Source organism: Balaenoptera physalus (genome assembly GCF_965194825.1).
Source record: "Balaenoptera physalus genome assembly, chromosome: X".
Taxonomy (NCBI): domain Eukaryota; kingdom Metazoa; phylum Chordata; class Mammalia; order Artiodactyla; family Balaenopteridae; genus Balaenoptera; species Balaenoptera physalus.
The window spans coordinates 115,253,268-115,269,105 of record NC_138903.1 but is presented as its reverse complement, the minus strand read 5'-3'; the positions used below and the strand labels follow the sequence as shown (position 1 = coordinate 115,269,105).

The following is a 15,838-nucleotide window of genomic DNA, read 5'->3' as shown; positions in this document are numbered from 1 at the left end:
GTCATAAGCAACAAGAAAGAAATGAATTACTATTACCTCCCCAATTTCCTTTTCTGTTAGCTTTTTCTCCTCTCTGCAGAAAGTAGAGAAATTTCCCATTCTAAAAAATATAGAGAGAATTCTCAATCTTTAAAGCAAAAGACTACTTTTTCCCTTCCTAGGAAATACTGTCTTTCTCTTCTTCCAGTGTCCAACACCTTTTCCCTCACCTACATTTTCTGTCTGCTCATGAGGCAGCAGGAATCCTCTGGTATTATGAAATTCTACCTTCCCAAAGCACGGTTTACACTGCAGCCTCCAAAACGATGCCTGAACCTCAGCAGATAGAAGAGCCATAGCAACAGCGGTAAGTTTTTTTCACTTGCTATTACCAGAAATCACAGTCCGAAAAGACGACGATGGAGGTGTCACCTATGCTAAAACCTGATTCACTATTTAACTAGTCAAATCCCACGTTTTCATTTTATGTGCCCTTTGGGAAGCCTGTGACAGAGTAAAAAAAAGATCTTTCAGTGACAGTCACCATTTTTCATGAAGAGATAAATAGTTAAAAAAAAAAAAAGCAGCTCTCCTGTATGAGATTTTGTTTGCCACTAAAACAGAATCCAATGCCCTAACCCCCTCCATTCCCTATCACCTTAGAATCTAGTGTAAAGTACCTATAACAATTTTAGCTTCAAAATAAGAGCTTAGACAATGATCACAAGTTTCTGTTAACCAGAAGTCATTTGTATACTGCTCACATGCCTCTGATTTTACTAATAGGTAAACAGATTTATATCTATCAAAAGCAGTTCCTTTGATGCAATGACTCTCTGTAAGACTATTCTATGGGAGAAATTAAGCAGAGAATTGAGAATCTTGATAAATATAATCCTACGTAATGTTCAATCCAATTTTAATTCACTAAAACAGCTTAACACTGGTACTGAATTTCATTAAAAGTTGTTTCCCATGATCTGTTTCCTGTATGGAATAGACTGCTGTGAGTCCAATTTCTTTAAGAATAGTAATAGTTTAAATATTAAAGACAGAAAAAGGAACTAGTGATGATAAAACCGCAACGTGTAAAATCCTGATAACACTGTTATGTATTTAGTCATAGGTACATATATGCATATGTATTTACCTTTTATAAATACATATTTAAAGATTTTTATAAATCTTTTTAAAGGTGGTAAAGAACTCTATATATTTACTATATAATAAAAATATTTAGCAAATCCATGGATACCATAATTTTTACTGAGTACATAATTTTTACATCAATTTTACTGAATTCCTTTTATATGCAGACCTTCTTAAATGACATTACCAAATCATCATTTTCTGCTTCTTGAACTTAGTGACCATCCTATCTTTTACCCATTTTTATTTTGACAATGCACTTTTCTACTTTTTAAAATAGTTATGTCTAAATTTGGTACAGCTGACTAAAAACTCTACTGGCCAATGTTGAGCCTCATTTTCTTGAATAGATCAAAAGTGTTTTCGAACACAAAATATACTTCATGCACAATATACATTTCATGTGCATATACACACAGCCTCCATCAATTTTCCCCAATGAAAACTTAATTTACCGTCCAAAATCATGAAAAATGGGTCACAAAAGTAATTAAGTATCCTGGAAAAGAGATAGCTACCCCAAAAGAGGTGAGAGGTATAAGGTAAACATATCAGAATTTTACACCCAAACAAATTGTATTCCCTAAAGGGGGAGAAAGTCCCCTAGGCACTCAAGGACCTTATTTTAATGGTAATTAAACATCACCTAAAATGTGTTTAGAGGTACATTTCTACACATGTTTTTCAACATCCTCACTGGTGGCACATCTTTGATTCTGAAGGATAATTTCAGTTTTGTTACCTGTGTGTTCATTTTAGAAATTGAAAAGTGACTTAGGTCCAAGGCTGGTGAATGAAGTGGGGAATCAAGTTTGCTCACATTGTTTGGTGTTGGCAAACTCATTAAGTAGGCCCATTTGCTTCTCTTATTTTCAGTTCTAATCCTTTGTTGAAACTGAGCTCTGAGCTTTCCTACATGGTACCTGTTGGCAAGTGGTAATATATTAATCTGACAGGTATAGAGAATATTTTAGAGAGCAGAAGCTGGAGTCAGAAAGGCCATTTAGGAAGTGGTTTGATATTTCCGTAATGATTCAGAAGTAACTTCCTCTCCCCTCCAAGAATTTCCATATGTAAACACAAGGTGGCTTTGGAATATGATAACTTTGAATGGGTATTTTTGACATAATAGCAGCTCAGAGTTATTACATCTGGGTTTTTTTTGGGGGGGGGTTAATACAGAGTGAGGGAAAGGGATTCTGTACAACAAAATTGATGAGATGTATCAAAATTGGAAAAAGTCTTTAAAATGTCTATCTTTGGAGTAAATGGTGCCACTTACTGGCATTTAGGAAACTGGCATTTTATGTCACTTTAGCCAAATTGCATTTTCACAAGTATAAGCATAAATAGATTTCATGTTCTTAATAAAAGTGTTTGCATTTGAAGAGCATTTACTGAGCTGTCAAACCTACCTGGATCAAGGAACACAGAAGTGGTGGGTGACAGCGAGATTTTGGAAACTACAAAACTTAATACAAAATTGAGTTCAGCTTCTTGGAAGGATGATTGAAAATCATGTTATTTTGATTTCTCACAATTTCATCTACTATCTCTCTCCATGTAGGACCTCCCATCTCCATCTTCACTCCTGAACAAACCTGTTACTAATTGCTTCTGCTTGGTTGTGTGGCCAGTGCTTCAAATTCAACTTTTAAAAATAAACCCATTTTCTCCCAAACTTGGCAATATCTTTGAGTCTTTACTCTCCCATCACGTTTTTGCCCTTCCCATATCCAATTAGTCACCAAGGTCTGTCAAGTCTTCCTTACGTGGTGTTCAGAGTGGTCCCCAGACCAGCGGAGCAGCTAGGAACTCATTAGAAATGCAAATTCACGGACACTGCAGACCTACTTGAATCAGAAACTCTGGAGGCAACCTAAATGTCCATTGACAGATGAATGGATAAAGAAGATGTGGCACATATATACAATGGAATATTACTCAGCCATAAAAAGAAACAAAACTGAGTTATTTGTAGTGAGGTGGATGGACCTAGAGTCTGTCATACAGAGTGAAGTAAGTCAGAAAGAGAAAAACAAATACCATATGCTAACACATATACATGAAATCTAAAAAAAAAAAAAAAAGGTTCTGATGAACCTAGAGGCAGGACAGAAATAAAGACGCAGACGTAGAGAATGGACTTGAGGACATGGGGAGGGGGAAGGGTAAGCTGGGACAAAGTGAGAGAGTGGCATGGACATATATACACTACCAAATGTAAAATAGATAGCTAGTGGGAAGCAGCTGCACAGCACAGGGAGATCAGCTCGGTGCTTTGTGACCAACTAGAGAGGTGGGATAGGGAGGGTGGGAGGGAGACGCAAGAGGGAGGAGATATGGGGATATATGTATACATATAGCTGATTCACTTTGTTATACAGCAGAAACTGACACAACATTGTGAAGCAATTATACTACAATAAAGATGTTTAAAAAAAAAGGAAAACAAAAAAAGAAACTCTGGAGATGGGGCCTGGCAATCTGTGTTTTAACAAACCCTCCAGGTGGTTCTGATACATGCTCAAGCTTGACCATCACTGCCCTAGATCACACCCTTAACAGCTAAAGCCTGGGCTATTACAACATCCACTTATTATATCTAGCCTTTCCCTCTCCAACCCAGCCTGTTAGGTTGGAAGCCTAATGTAATCTTCCAAAAACAAACAACGAACGATTGCTTTCATCAGTTCACTTTCTTGATTAAAAAACAACAACAACAACAAAAAACCAACAACAACAACTTGCTCTAGACTGAGTTAAAAACAACTGTCTCAGTCTGGCATTCAAGGCCTTTCATAATTTGGTCCTAACGTAGTTCATGACAACAAGCACCGACCTCACACCTCTGTTATGGAAGGAACCTTGTGTGTGTCCCTTTATGCCTTTTCTCCTGCCTGTCTCCCACTCTCCTTTAAGGGTCTGTTCAGGGACGCCCTGCCTAGAAGTAAGGTAGTGCAGTGGCAAAAGCACAAGTGCCTAGCATAAAGGCATTCTATAAATGATAATTCCCTTCCTTAGTCTGATCTTCCTTGGAATGCTACTATATCAGTTTCTATCACATTTGGGATTCATTACTATTGCTCTGCACTGTTAGATGCCTAAATGTGTAGATGTCTACTCTCTTCAGTTTCAGTATAAACTTCTTGAGGTCAGGGACTCCTTTATACTTTTTGTATCTCAAAGATAGGTATCAAGCACTATGTCCTACACAATGTGGGTCTTCCAAACTTTGCTGCTAATAATTTTCTAGCTTAAATCACACCTAGTTGTTTCATGAAGACTAAGCGTGTAAAAACATTAAACCTGGATCACCAGCGTCCAACTTGGGAAAGTCTAATACATTACCATTAACTGACAGGCACATAGGAAGGCTCAGAGCAAAGTTCAAAGGATTTGAAATAAAACTAGAGAAGCAAACAGGACCCTAATTAATGAGCTTGCTAACTGTTCTTCCCATGGGGTTGGTAGCACTTAAAAAGCATACATTTGAAATATGCTTCTTTCCCTGAGGCTGCCAGACACACTGACTGTAGTCTCCTTAACCACAAGAGGTCAAAGTTCTATTTTCTAGCCCTATACTTAGTAGCATGTGTGCATGCTTTGCTGATTGGTTTCTTTTATGCTTCTACTTAAAGTTAAGGCAGGCAGCAGGAAATTGAGACCAGGGAGGCCAGAAAGTTTCCCAGCTCTAGGGGGCAACAATAATGATGAACCTAGCTCTGGGAAGAAATTATGACTTTATGGTTTCTACTGGCTCAGCTGCCCCAAATTTTCTTGCATTAATAACAACTTATGCCCCACTTGATTATCTATGTTGCCCATCCCTTCCCCATCACCCACTGCTATGTTATTTATACTATACTGCAGCAAGCAGTTAAATCCTAGCTTAATATAACATACTGTAAAGTGATATGTCCCAAAGCCAATGGCTTAATGGAAAGCCGGGGGAGGGGGATAAAAAGGCACTAACAGGGCAACTCAAAAATGCATTTTCAAAGAAAAATCTGGATGCGTCTAAATGTCCTTGAAGTCTTTACTCCACCTGCCAAAAATTCACTCCTAGGATTGTGTTACCAGGCACTATTGAAATCTGGTAGAGTAATTCACTAGTGTGCTTAGAAATTCCCTAACATACCTAGTATGGTATGGATTTCAAATCCAGTAAAAACTTCATTAAGTTGATACTGGGAAGCTATTTCTATAATTCAAAGCAACTGTTATTCTTCAGCTAGACACTCTATTGTTCTGTAATAAACAAATTGAAAAATTCAATGATAGTTGATTTGAACCCTACTTTTTTCGGTCCTTTACATTTTAAATTGATAGGGTTTTACAGATTTCTTTTCCTCACTTTTTTATAAAACAGGTGAAAGGGGGAGGGGGAAAAATACCACTAAGAACACACGCTCTCTGTTACAAGGATCTTAAAGAAAGGTTGAGAAGTTTTTTTCTGTAAACATTTTTCGTGAGAAAAAGATAAAAACACAATGCCTTGGATTTCCTCAGCAGCACATTCTTGAAGTTACTTGATCAAAAAGGAGGAGAGTGGACATTTTAAAAAAGATAATTAGAATATTTTTAACTCTTACACCTAAGCTGTCTATAGTTTTGTTTACTCTAGTCCCCAGGAAGTATGAACCACAATTTTGTTCATATTTTGCTAGAATATCCAAAGCTGTCGTACCAATGGCTAATCCAATATTTTAGGACACGGATCATTCTAATCCACGATCGTATGATAAACCAAGGAAAAGAAAGGCCAGCGGGCTGCTGTCAGAAGTATGCTGGAACAAGTCCAGAAAAGGCTGAGGGGGAGTATAGCTCTATCCCCAGTAAGGTAAACGCTGGTGAGAGGTAATGGGGAGAGACAAGCAGGAATAGAGGAGAAGGATGGGATCTGCTCTGCACTAGGTTTCCTGGTTTCTCTGAATGTGCATTTCAGAAGATCTGCTTGAAATATATGGGATTTGGGGGAGGGAAAACAAAGAGGATGATGGGTAGTGTTGGCCAGCAATGTGCTCTTCTGTTTTTAAATATAAATTTGAAGTCATTTTCCTATTGGAGAACTCTTCCTATTTCATAAGATTGTTGAGAGGAATTAGTTAATATCGTATTTAAATGTTTGCTTTCTGTGGTCCCTACCATATAACACCTTAGTCTAAAGTGGCAGATGACCAAATGAGAAATGTACATAAGATGGAGTGAAAATTTTAGCTGTGCGTATTTTATTGATTTTTGTTCTTTTAAAAATGAGTTACCTCATGGCATTCCTCCAGAGACATTCTTGTATATGTACCTGTGGTAGAAATTCTTTGGGTCTTAACTACAAGAAATGAAAAGGAGTTTGTTGCATCACACCTAATAATAGTGTTAGTTTTTGTTCTCCTAACTCTGCTTTCTAGCAACAAATGAGTAAAACCACGACTCTTTCAGAAGATACAATTCATTCAAAAATTATCACCAAGCAGTTTGAAATTCTACTATTATATTTCTTTTTAAAAGGCATTACTTCCTGTAACATGTGAACATCCATGGGAGAGGTCACACAGTGAGCCACTAATCAAAAACACCTTAATATCAGTGAAATGTATCAGATTCTTTCTAATGTAACAGCTGGGACAGAGAAGTAAAGAAGTTTCTTTTATTTATTTGTTTGTATTTTTTTGGGAGGGGGGAACAAAGGGAAGGAACAAGAGGTTATTTCTCCCAAAGCCATAAATTTGTCTGAAATCAGCCCTAGTTACTAGGAAAGCAATGAGGGCTCCTTTTTCTCTCAAAGGTCTTGCAAGATGAGAATGAGAGCTTCAGTGTGTGGACAGCTGATTAGTTACAAGTATATTTCATTAGACCTATTACATGTAATACATTAAAATCATTTTAGTAAGTATAAAATGTCTACACTGTACACAAATTAGCCTTCATGAGCTAGAAGAATTCAAGCATTACACAATATATTTACAGAAACAGAATGGAAAAAAGTCAGAAAAGTCTAGTCTATGTGTACTGCACTCACTAGCCTACACTTTTACATATAATTCATACCTAACGGTATAAAGAAAAGTAAGATACATGGTCCCTACCTTCAAGTAATTTACAACCTAGTTTGGGAGACAAGTATAACATATATAATTAGGGAAAATCTAAGGCAGTATATAAATCAAGGACTGGACTGTCTGCTACTGACAAGGGATATAACAGGTGCTTGGAAATGGGAGTGATTTCTGTAGCCTGGAACATTCAGAGAAAGTTCATGGGGAAAGCAAGATGGAGACCTTGAAAATCAGGTAGGATTTGGCCAGTCAGTGATTGCTGAATTGCAACTGGCATGGTAGAACAAAAGGGATTTCTTGTTGGGGAGTAGAAATAACTAACTACAGATCTGTAGAGAGGAGCCAGATAACAGAAAGTCTGGAAAGCTGAGCAGAAGACTTTGGGTCTGGTGGTGGTGGTATGTGTGTGGCTGCTTTGGCGGGGGTGGGGAGACTGGATTTCAATAGAAAAACATGGGTTGTCAAGCAGGAGTGAGAGGGGATAATGACAGTGTTTTCACGTGATTAGCCTAGCACTGTTTTGTAGGATGAACTGCCCACATACATCATAACACCTTTGATGAAGGAGTTCAAAATATACTCCGCAGATGATAGTTAATTCATCCTAATAGCATCTCATTGAGGCAAAGGAAATGCAGCTTTTATTATTCCCCATTCTGTAGATGATTTGCTCAAGGTCACTGAATAAATGAAAGGCAGAATAAAAACACACAGTATCACAATGTTCAATGGTTCCTAGGTACCAGCTAAATTATATTCTCTCATTTTCTGTAACTCAAGCAAGGGAGGTACATGATGGACATTTGTCCTCATGTGCCATTTTTAGACCCTCATTAGTGTTCAAGGCACATGTCCTACCATGCCCAATTCCTGTTTACTCTCCGTTCGGCCCCCAGCCTGCTTACCCCATACCCTGCAACTACCTCCAACTCTCCCAGCTCACAGTTGTCTTTGATTATTCTGTTTCAGCTGGTCTTCTGCCACTATCATTAGCATATTCAACATCTCTGAATATGCTTCCCACCAACGAGGACAATGGTTTGGCTTTATCTATTAGTGCAAGCATTGCTCTCTACCTCTTTCCACCTCAAATTGCAAAGCTGATCAGTCCTTTCAGAAGGTGGAAGGAAGGTAAGAAGCCTACATACTAGATTCTGACACCAAACTGAATTCTTTCTCCAATTTAGGTTTCATGATGAGAGTTAAATAAAGAAGTCGCCCCCACCCCAGTTAACTCCTTCCCGATCCTGACACATTTTCTCATTCCCCCCCATGCATCTTAAGTCACCCTTCCTTTTCTTACAAGCCAACCTTCCACCTGTGCTTCCTGCCTCACGAGGGCCCTCACTTCCACATGCTCTCTGGCATTATGACCTTTCCCTCCTTGGTGGCTCCCACCCTTCAGTTTCAAGTAAAGAAACTGGCATATAGTAAATGCTCAGTAAATGTCTGATGAATGACCAGAGCTCCAGATCTATATCTTCAAGTATTCGCTGGACATTGTTAAAAACAGCTTTACTGAGGCATGTTGAGATACAAAAAAATTGTACATATTTAATGTATACGATTTGATGGGTTTGGACATATGTATACACCTTTGAAACCATCACCACAATCAAGATAACAGACATACAGCTCTACATTTTTATTTTGTCATCCCACTGTTAGCTTGAACTTCACAAGCCTAGAACAGAAATCATTAATGTTCTACTGGATCTGGCTCTTCTCCCTGACTTTCCGATTTCTTTTGGATGTACCAGAATTGTCCCAGTTGCCCATATTCAACATCACAAAGGCTTCGATTCTTCCTCCTGTAACTAGCTAATTACAAGTCTGGTAATTATATTTTCTGCCTCATAGTACTAGGCATAGGGAAGGCAATCAGTCAATGCAAGGTCCATTGCATCTGTACAGATATGAATACCTTGTTGAAGTAGTCTCAGTAGATCAAACTGCCTCAAGTCTCTCAATCCTCCAGTTCATCCATTCAACCAATCTTAAGATTTCTCTTCCTATATACAACTTTGTTGAGCCTCCCTTACTTAGAAATGTTTAATGGCTAGTCTGAAGGCCAAAACCCTTCCCTAGCATTCAAGAACCACCATAATGTGGACCCAGTCAAGTTTTCCAATCTTACCCCCTATTATTTTTTTAGTGGAATTCTTCATCATAGTCCAAGTGATTTTATCCCACGCTCAAAGATTGTGTGCGCGCACACACTTGCTCAGGGTATTTCCCTGCTTGGAAATGCCCTCCCCAATATGGATCCTAAAAATCCTTTGGGGGCAAGCCTTCAACTCTTCCAGTCAGCAACTTCTATTATAGAGTAAGTATCACAGATTTTGCATTATTTGATATTTCATGCGCTAGATTAATCTCCCCAACAACATTTTAAGATCTTTAAGGGCAGAGATCATGTAGTATACTTCTGTATCCTTCCCAGAACCCAGTAACTAGGTTCACCAATGCAAGGCAATGTTTTCCAACTCTTAGATAAAAGTCTCCAATAAAGTGTTCATTAATCCTTAAACTTCATTTCCATCTCACATCTCAAATAACAACCATTTACAAACTGTACCACCCTGATCATATTTAAAGATACATGAAGACTAATGTTTAAATTCTTTAGCAGGAAGTTTAAAAAATTCTTTCACAAAAGGCATAACACAAAGCGTAACATAATAATACTTAGTACTCTAATTCAACATTTAACTTTATTCTCCCACCCACACTTTATGAAAGATTTAACACCCAATTTAGAACACTTGTCTTCATAAACATTAATGCAGGTTCTAAGGGGAAATATCTTAAACTTAAGTATGATTTACAACTGAGAACTTCAAAGAAAAAACATGTTTTAAATCATTAAAGAGTAAATATTTGAGTGGAAAGAAACAGGTTTATTGGCTTATTTTTTTTAAGTTGTTCTTTAAATATGTTTCAAGAGTTTAGCTCCTGGTATGGAAAATTCCTTTAGTTATATACTAGAGAAGTAAGCACAAATTAAGTACCCAAAAAATTCATACCCTCCACATTTGGTGTAATATGGCAAAAAAAGTTCATTACCACAATATTAAGAAATATTAACAATATGAGTTTGATAACTAATTCACAAGGAAGGGTTTCAACTGGACCAAATCCTGGGTTTTCTTTCGTCACTCCAAGTTTCTTTTCTATTTTAAACTAGTGGCAACAGAAATTTCTTTGTTTGAAAGTCAGGAATGCTGGAAGTCTTAAGTGATAGAACAGGTAGCTCGACTTCACGTCTCTCCTCAGGGGGAGAAAAACACTGTGGATAAAGTAAATTTGTTTTTATTTCTGGAAAAATCATTTTTTCCATCAATCTTCATAATTCCCTAAAATAAACTGTTAAAAAGTTATAGGCCGGTCGACCACTTCACCCAGATTTGTGGAAATACTATACATGAATTTCAAGAACACATGGCTAACACGTTTTCTTACTACTCTAAAGGTCTAAAAGTTGCCCCTCTTTCACAAAACTCGAGGAGAATTCTACAAGCTCGTGATATATTTCTGCATCTCATCTGCAATATTTTTAAACAAAAGAATAGTCAAAGTAGTCTAGGCTCAAGAGTCACACTGCATGCCATCAAATTTATTTTTAGGATACTCCACAATTTTAAAAGTGGAAAACTCTTGTGTTGCACCAAATGCGTAAGAACCACATATACAAAGAAAATGGAAATAAGAAGTTAAGAATTTACCATTTCATTCAGACGGGGAAAAATGACAAATAAATATTCCTCTCCTCTTTTCTAATATTGAGATGATTGCCCTCCCCAAATCAGGGTAGACAAAGTAATCACAACTTTGGGCAGACATAAAGTGAAAAGCAGAATTTATCATTCAGAAGATGTGATTCACATTCTAAACCACCTTAATTAAGATTTTAAAATTCAAGAGATAGGGAACTCAGATAATGAAACAAAGCAGGGAGCCATAATAAATACTGAACAGCAAGCAGTTCCTACACCATATAAATCAAATAAAGACAAATCAAATAAGGACCAGAAACCATATAAATCAAATAAAGTCAAGACAAATGAAATAAAGACCAGAAACCATTTTCTCCTCAGCACACAGAGTTCCCCAGAATCACAAACTTGATGAACGGGAGGCACTCAATCTGCTGACGCACGCACGCAGGCAGCGCGTGCACACAATGGAGAGAGAAGTACCGAGACCCTCAGAGACAAACTACACATCCGTAACGTTCTACTCTTCACAGAATGGAAAGGAGAGCACGGTGGGAAAAATTTCGCACTTTCTTCCACATCAGACAGAGCAAAACTGTAGTTAGTAATGCAAATTACTAATTCTCTTGATATAATCAAAGGCAGAACTGAATGAATGGGGTGAGGGGCAGTGGCTGGGGGAAAGAGGGAGGGAAGGAGGGGGGTGGCGTGAGAAGAAGGAAGTTTGAGGCATTTTGTAAAGCTTGAATGGATCAACCTATAAAAAGGCCCTAATATTTCTCATTTCCCTTTTTCTTCCTTTCTTTTTTATTAACTACACAGCGACTTCCTGGGACTCAACCCAGACTTGCCCTATATTTAGCTAAAAGGCCTGGTGCTTAGGACACACAGGCGTCCTAGGTTAGATATATGTCCGACACAAACGGTCCTTTTGGGGAAAAGTATTTTAAAAATCCCTTTTTTGTGTGTGACCATGCATCAAATGTGACCAACTGCTTTTTAAAAAAAATGAATACCATTAATTAATTAGTAAACTGAGGCTCCAATCCATAGCACTTTGATTTCTACTAGAAACATAAGTTGTTTACTACTCTAAACATTTTTTCTGAACGTAGAAAAAGTTTGCTTTCACATTTTTAGAAGGTAATGAGGCTTAAGTGTTTCTAGTCTCTGACCTATTCATAAATAGGTTGTTTAGGCTGTCTAGCAAAGGAAAAAAAAATAAAATGTGAACGCTTAAAAGTTAGTAAACTTGGATAACATTTAGTAGATAGCTTGAAATGCACCGAGTTAAAAACATAAAAGCATAAAAAGTGTGTGGACATAGATAGCTTATTTCTTCTTCAATAAAATGAAAATATAATGGGAGAGAGCTGGGAAGATGTCGAGTAAAAAGTTGGGTCCCAGGCAAGTAGTCCCTTGTTGAGGACAAAAAGCTTCCTTTAACCGCATTGCAACAGACCTCCTGTGGGAAAGGCAGGGGGCGGGGCGGGGGAGTCATCACCTCCGCTACTCTAACCTAGGACCCTGCATTTCTCACGCCACCCTATGGGCTGGACCAGACTGGGGGAGCGAGATACAACTTGGCCCTGAAGCAGCAGCACCAAAAGGGGAAAAGAAGTCACCTCGCTCTTTGCTCTACGCACACAGGAAGAGCCCAATTCAAAGCCGCCACCACCGACACCCCGTTGCCTTGCTCCGCCCCAACTTGTGTCGTGTGTGTGTGTGTGTGTGTGTGTGTGTGTGTGTGAGGGGGGAGCACCACTTGCGTTTTACCCCACGAATTCCGAGACACCTCCATCTCTCCCAAGTTAAGTGCTCCCACCTCCAACCCCCAACCGCACCACGCTCAGCCGGCGCAGGTGTCTCGCTCCGGGCTATTTTGTGCACCCCCCCCTCTCCCCCCCAGCATCCCCACCTCGCCGCGCCCCCAGTCCCTCCGCGCCCGGCCGGCGCAGTGCACCACCTAGCTTACACGCCGGGAAACACTGAGAACCCTCTTCCCAGGTCACCTGGCCGGAGCGCCCGGCCCGGCTTCGGGGGAGCCCTGGGCCGCCTCTCGTCGCCGGTGCCCAGCGCGGAGCGCGCCCCGGGCTCCCGGGCAGTCACGTGGACGGCGGAGGAGGCCCGGGCGTCCTCACCTGCATCCCGGGCACTTGGACCGCCACCGGTGAGTGGGCCATGAAGGCGAAAGCTGCTCCGCGCGGCTTCGGCGGCGGTGGCGCCTTGGGCTCCGACTGGCTCCTCCTCCGGGGGTAGGTCGGCGGCCCTCCCAGGCTTTTCGACCGGGGCCTGGAAGGACACATACGAGTGGGGTTACGGGGCGGGTGGCGCGCGCGGCCCGGGGCCGGGAGGTGGGCGGTCCGCGGCGCGGCTCCCCGAGACTCAGTCTACCTTTCTGGCGCCCGCCCGCCGCTGTGGCAGCCGCCTCAGCTGCTGCTCCTCCTACTGAACGCTGGGCGCCGTGTGTGGCGGTGGCCGGGACCTGGGCTCGAGTGATGCCGCTCGTCTGCTCCTCGCCGCTTTAGGAAGAGGAGGTGGAGGCGCCCCAGCCACCCGCCTGCTCGCCGGGCCGGGGAGGCGGTTGGGGGCGGTTCCGCCGCTGGCCCTGCCCCCGCCCCGCAGCCGGGCGGTGTCAGGAGAGCTAAGGCTCCGCGCAGGGAAGGGGCTCGGCTGGGGTGGTTGGAGCCCGAGAGGAGGGAGGCTCTCCCGGCCCACGGAGAGGAGAACCCGCGGACAGAGGGGCCTGGAGCACGGCTCGGCCTGGAGAGAGAAGGGAAGAATTCGGGTGACCCTCGGGGTCCGAGGGCGTCCCGGACGCGGCCACGTTGCAGGCAGGCGTGCGAGGGCTCGGGCACACGCGGCCTCACAGAAGTCTTGAGTTGAAACTTGGCGGGTGTTGGAAGTCCTTCTTGACTCCCTGATCTGGTCGAGGGCGGGGACGCAGAGAGCCGCCGAGTCGGTGGACCCCTGCTCTTTCCCCAGCTTCGGGCCGCGCCACTGGGCGGGTCCGTGACCACTCTCCTCTTTCCGGATTCCCCGCCCCCAGCCAGGCTTCAGGTGACTTAGAACTGAGGCTACCCCTACCTATCTCTTGGGCTGTCAGTTGGGGGGTTTGGGGGGGTCGACCAGACTGGGGCTTCTCTTCATCACAAGTTCTGCACATGTAAGAGAGAGGGAAGTTGGAAAACAGATGGTACATCGGCAGAAAAATTAATGAGGAAATAGAGGCATGGGAAATGAGATTGGGTCATTAGATGGGCGTATTATTGAACTCAGCATACACAGCAGTGGTTTTGGCAACTCCCTGCCTCCACCCCATTTGAAGTTTCACTCCAGCAGGGAGACAGGCTCTTTTGAGAATAACCTAACAATAACAACCGCAATAATAATAATAGCAGTTCCGGTCATCTCATTATGAAGGAACCTTTGAGAAACCACAAGGGGTTGTAATATGTAATATCCAAGTGCCAGTTTAAAATGAGGATGGAGTTCCCTAACTTGCAGGTTGTTGTAGGTCTGTACCCAACACAGTGTTGGGGCTCTGGCAGACAATAAATGTTTCTCTTGTTCCTTTTGAATCTGTCTCAAAAGATAGCAAATTATTGTTATCAATATGGTTATTGTTAATGGGTGCCACTTTCTTTGTGCCAGGGACCGCTAAGTGCTATATATATGTTACATTATTAAATCTTTACAAGGGTCCCCTGAGGTCATATTGCTTTTCTTCCATTTTGCAGAAATTCAGAAAAAGGCTCAGTGAGGTTAAATAATTTGAGCCAAATATCACATAATTAAGAAGTGGTAGGGCTGGGAATTCAAACCCAGGTCCTTCTAACTTTTAAGATCTGCTGTCTTAGCAACTGTCAAGTACTATACAAAATAGTATTGTTAACTATAAGTCACCATGCCATACATTACATCCCCAGAGCTTAATAATCTTCTAACTGGAAGTTTGAACCCTTTGACCACCTTCACCTACTTCCCCCATCACCCTCCCCTGGCAACCACCAATCTACTTTCTGTTTCTGTAAGTTTGGTATTTTTTTAGATTCCTCATATAAGTGAGATCATACAGTATTCATCTTTCTCTGTCTGCCTTATTTCACTTAGCATAATGCCCTCAAGGTCCAACCACGTTGTCACAAATGGCAGGATTTCCTTTTTTATGGCCAAATAATATTCCATTTCATGTATATACACCACATTTTCTTTATCCATTCACATGGTAAAGGATATCATCCTCAAGTCCAGGCCCTCACCACTTCTAAACTGATGATAGGCCACAATCCAGTCTCTATTTCCCACCAGCCCAGTTCACACTTAATGCCAGCCTGACCAGAAACCTGCAGTGCCATCTAAACTTTAATGTCCATAGAAATTCCCTGGGATATTTTTAAAGTGCAGATTTTGACTTAGCAAGTTTGGAGTGGCCCAAGATTCTGCGTTGCTCTCAATTTCGCAGGTGGTGCGGATAGTGCTGATTCTTAGACCACACTTTGAGTAGCAAGGGTCTGAATCAAGCCCCATCATTTAAGGCTCATCTCGAGTCCCACCCCCACTGACTCTTCCTCATTGATCGAAGCCCTCCTTCAAACTCCTCCTATTGCATGTTGGTGGAAGCAGCACTCACATTGTAGTTCTTTCTTCTTATTTCATGCATTTCATTTGCTTCTCTTACGTAAGAATTATTCAGATAGAATGTCAGCTTTCTGAGGGCAAGATTTTTGTCGGTTTTGTTTGCTGCTGTATCCTCAGAGCCTAGAACAGTGTATGGCACATAGGAAGCCCTCAATAGATATTTGTTGAATGAATGGATGGATGGATTTCCTTTGAACTCTTCACTGAGGTTGGCATAGTGCTAGTTGGTATAGTGTTTTATTGATGGCCTGGTTTAACTCCTAGGCACTGCTCTTGCTGAATCTTTAAATTGTTCAC

At 41.2% G+C, this 15,838-nt stretch overlaps 1 protein-coding gene across 1 annotated transcript in view; it reads right to left on the bottom strand.

The window, feature by feature from the left end:
* The window catches only part of STK26 (serine/threonine kinase 26), a 63,591-nt gene extending 49,688 nt beyond the window's left edge, over positions 1-13,903 (bottom strand). Inside the window, exons 1-2 of the mRNA XM_082445378.1 lie at positions 13,295-13,903; positions 13,042-13,192 (exon numbers count right to left, since the gene is read on the bottom strand). Coding sequence (XP_082301504.1) covers positions 13,042-13,083 — 42 coding nt within the window. The 5' untranslated portion in view covers positions 13,084-13,192; positions 13,295-13,903. The remainder of the gene's footprint in view (positions 1-13,041; positions 13,193-13,294) is intronic.
* Between the last annotated feature and the right edge of the window lie 1,935 nt (positions 13,904-15,838).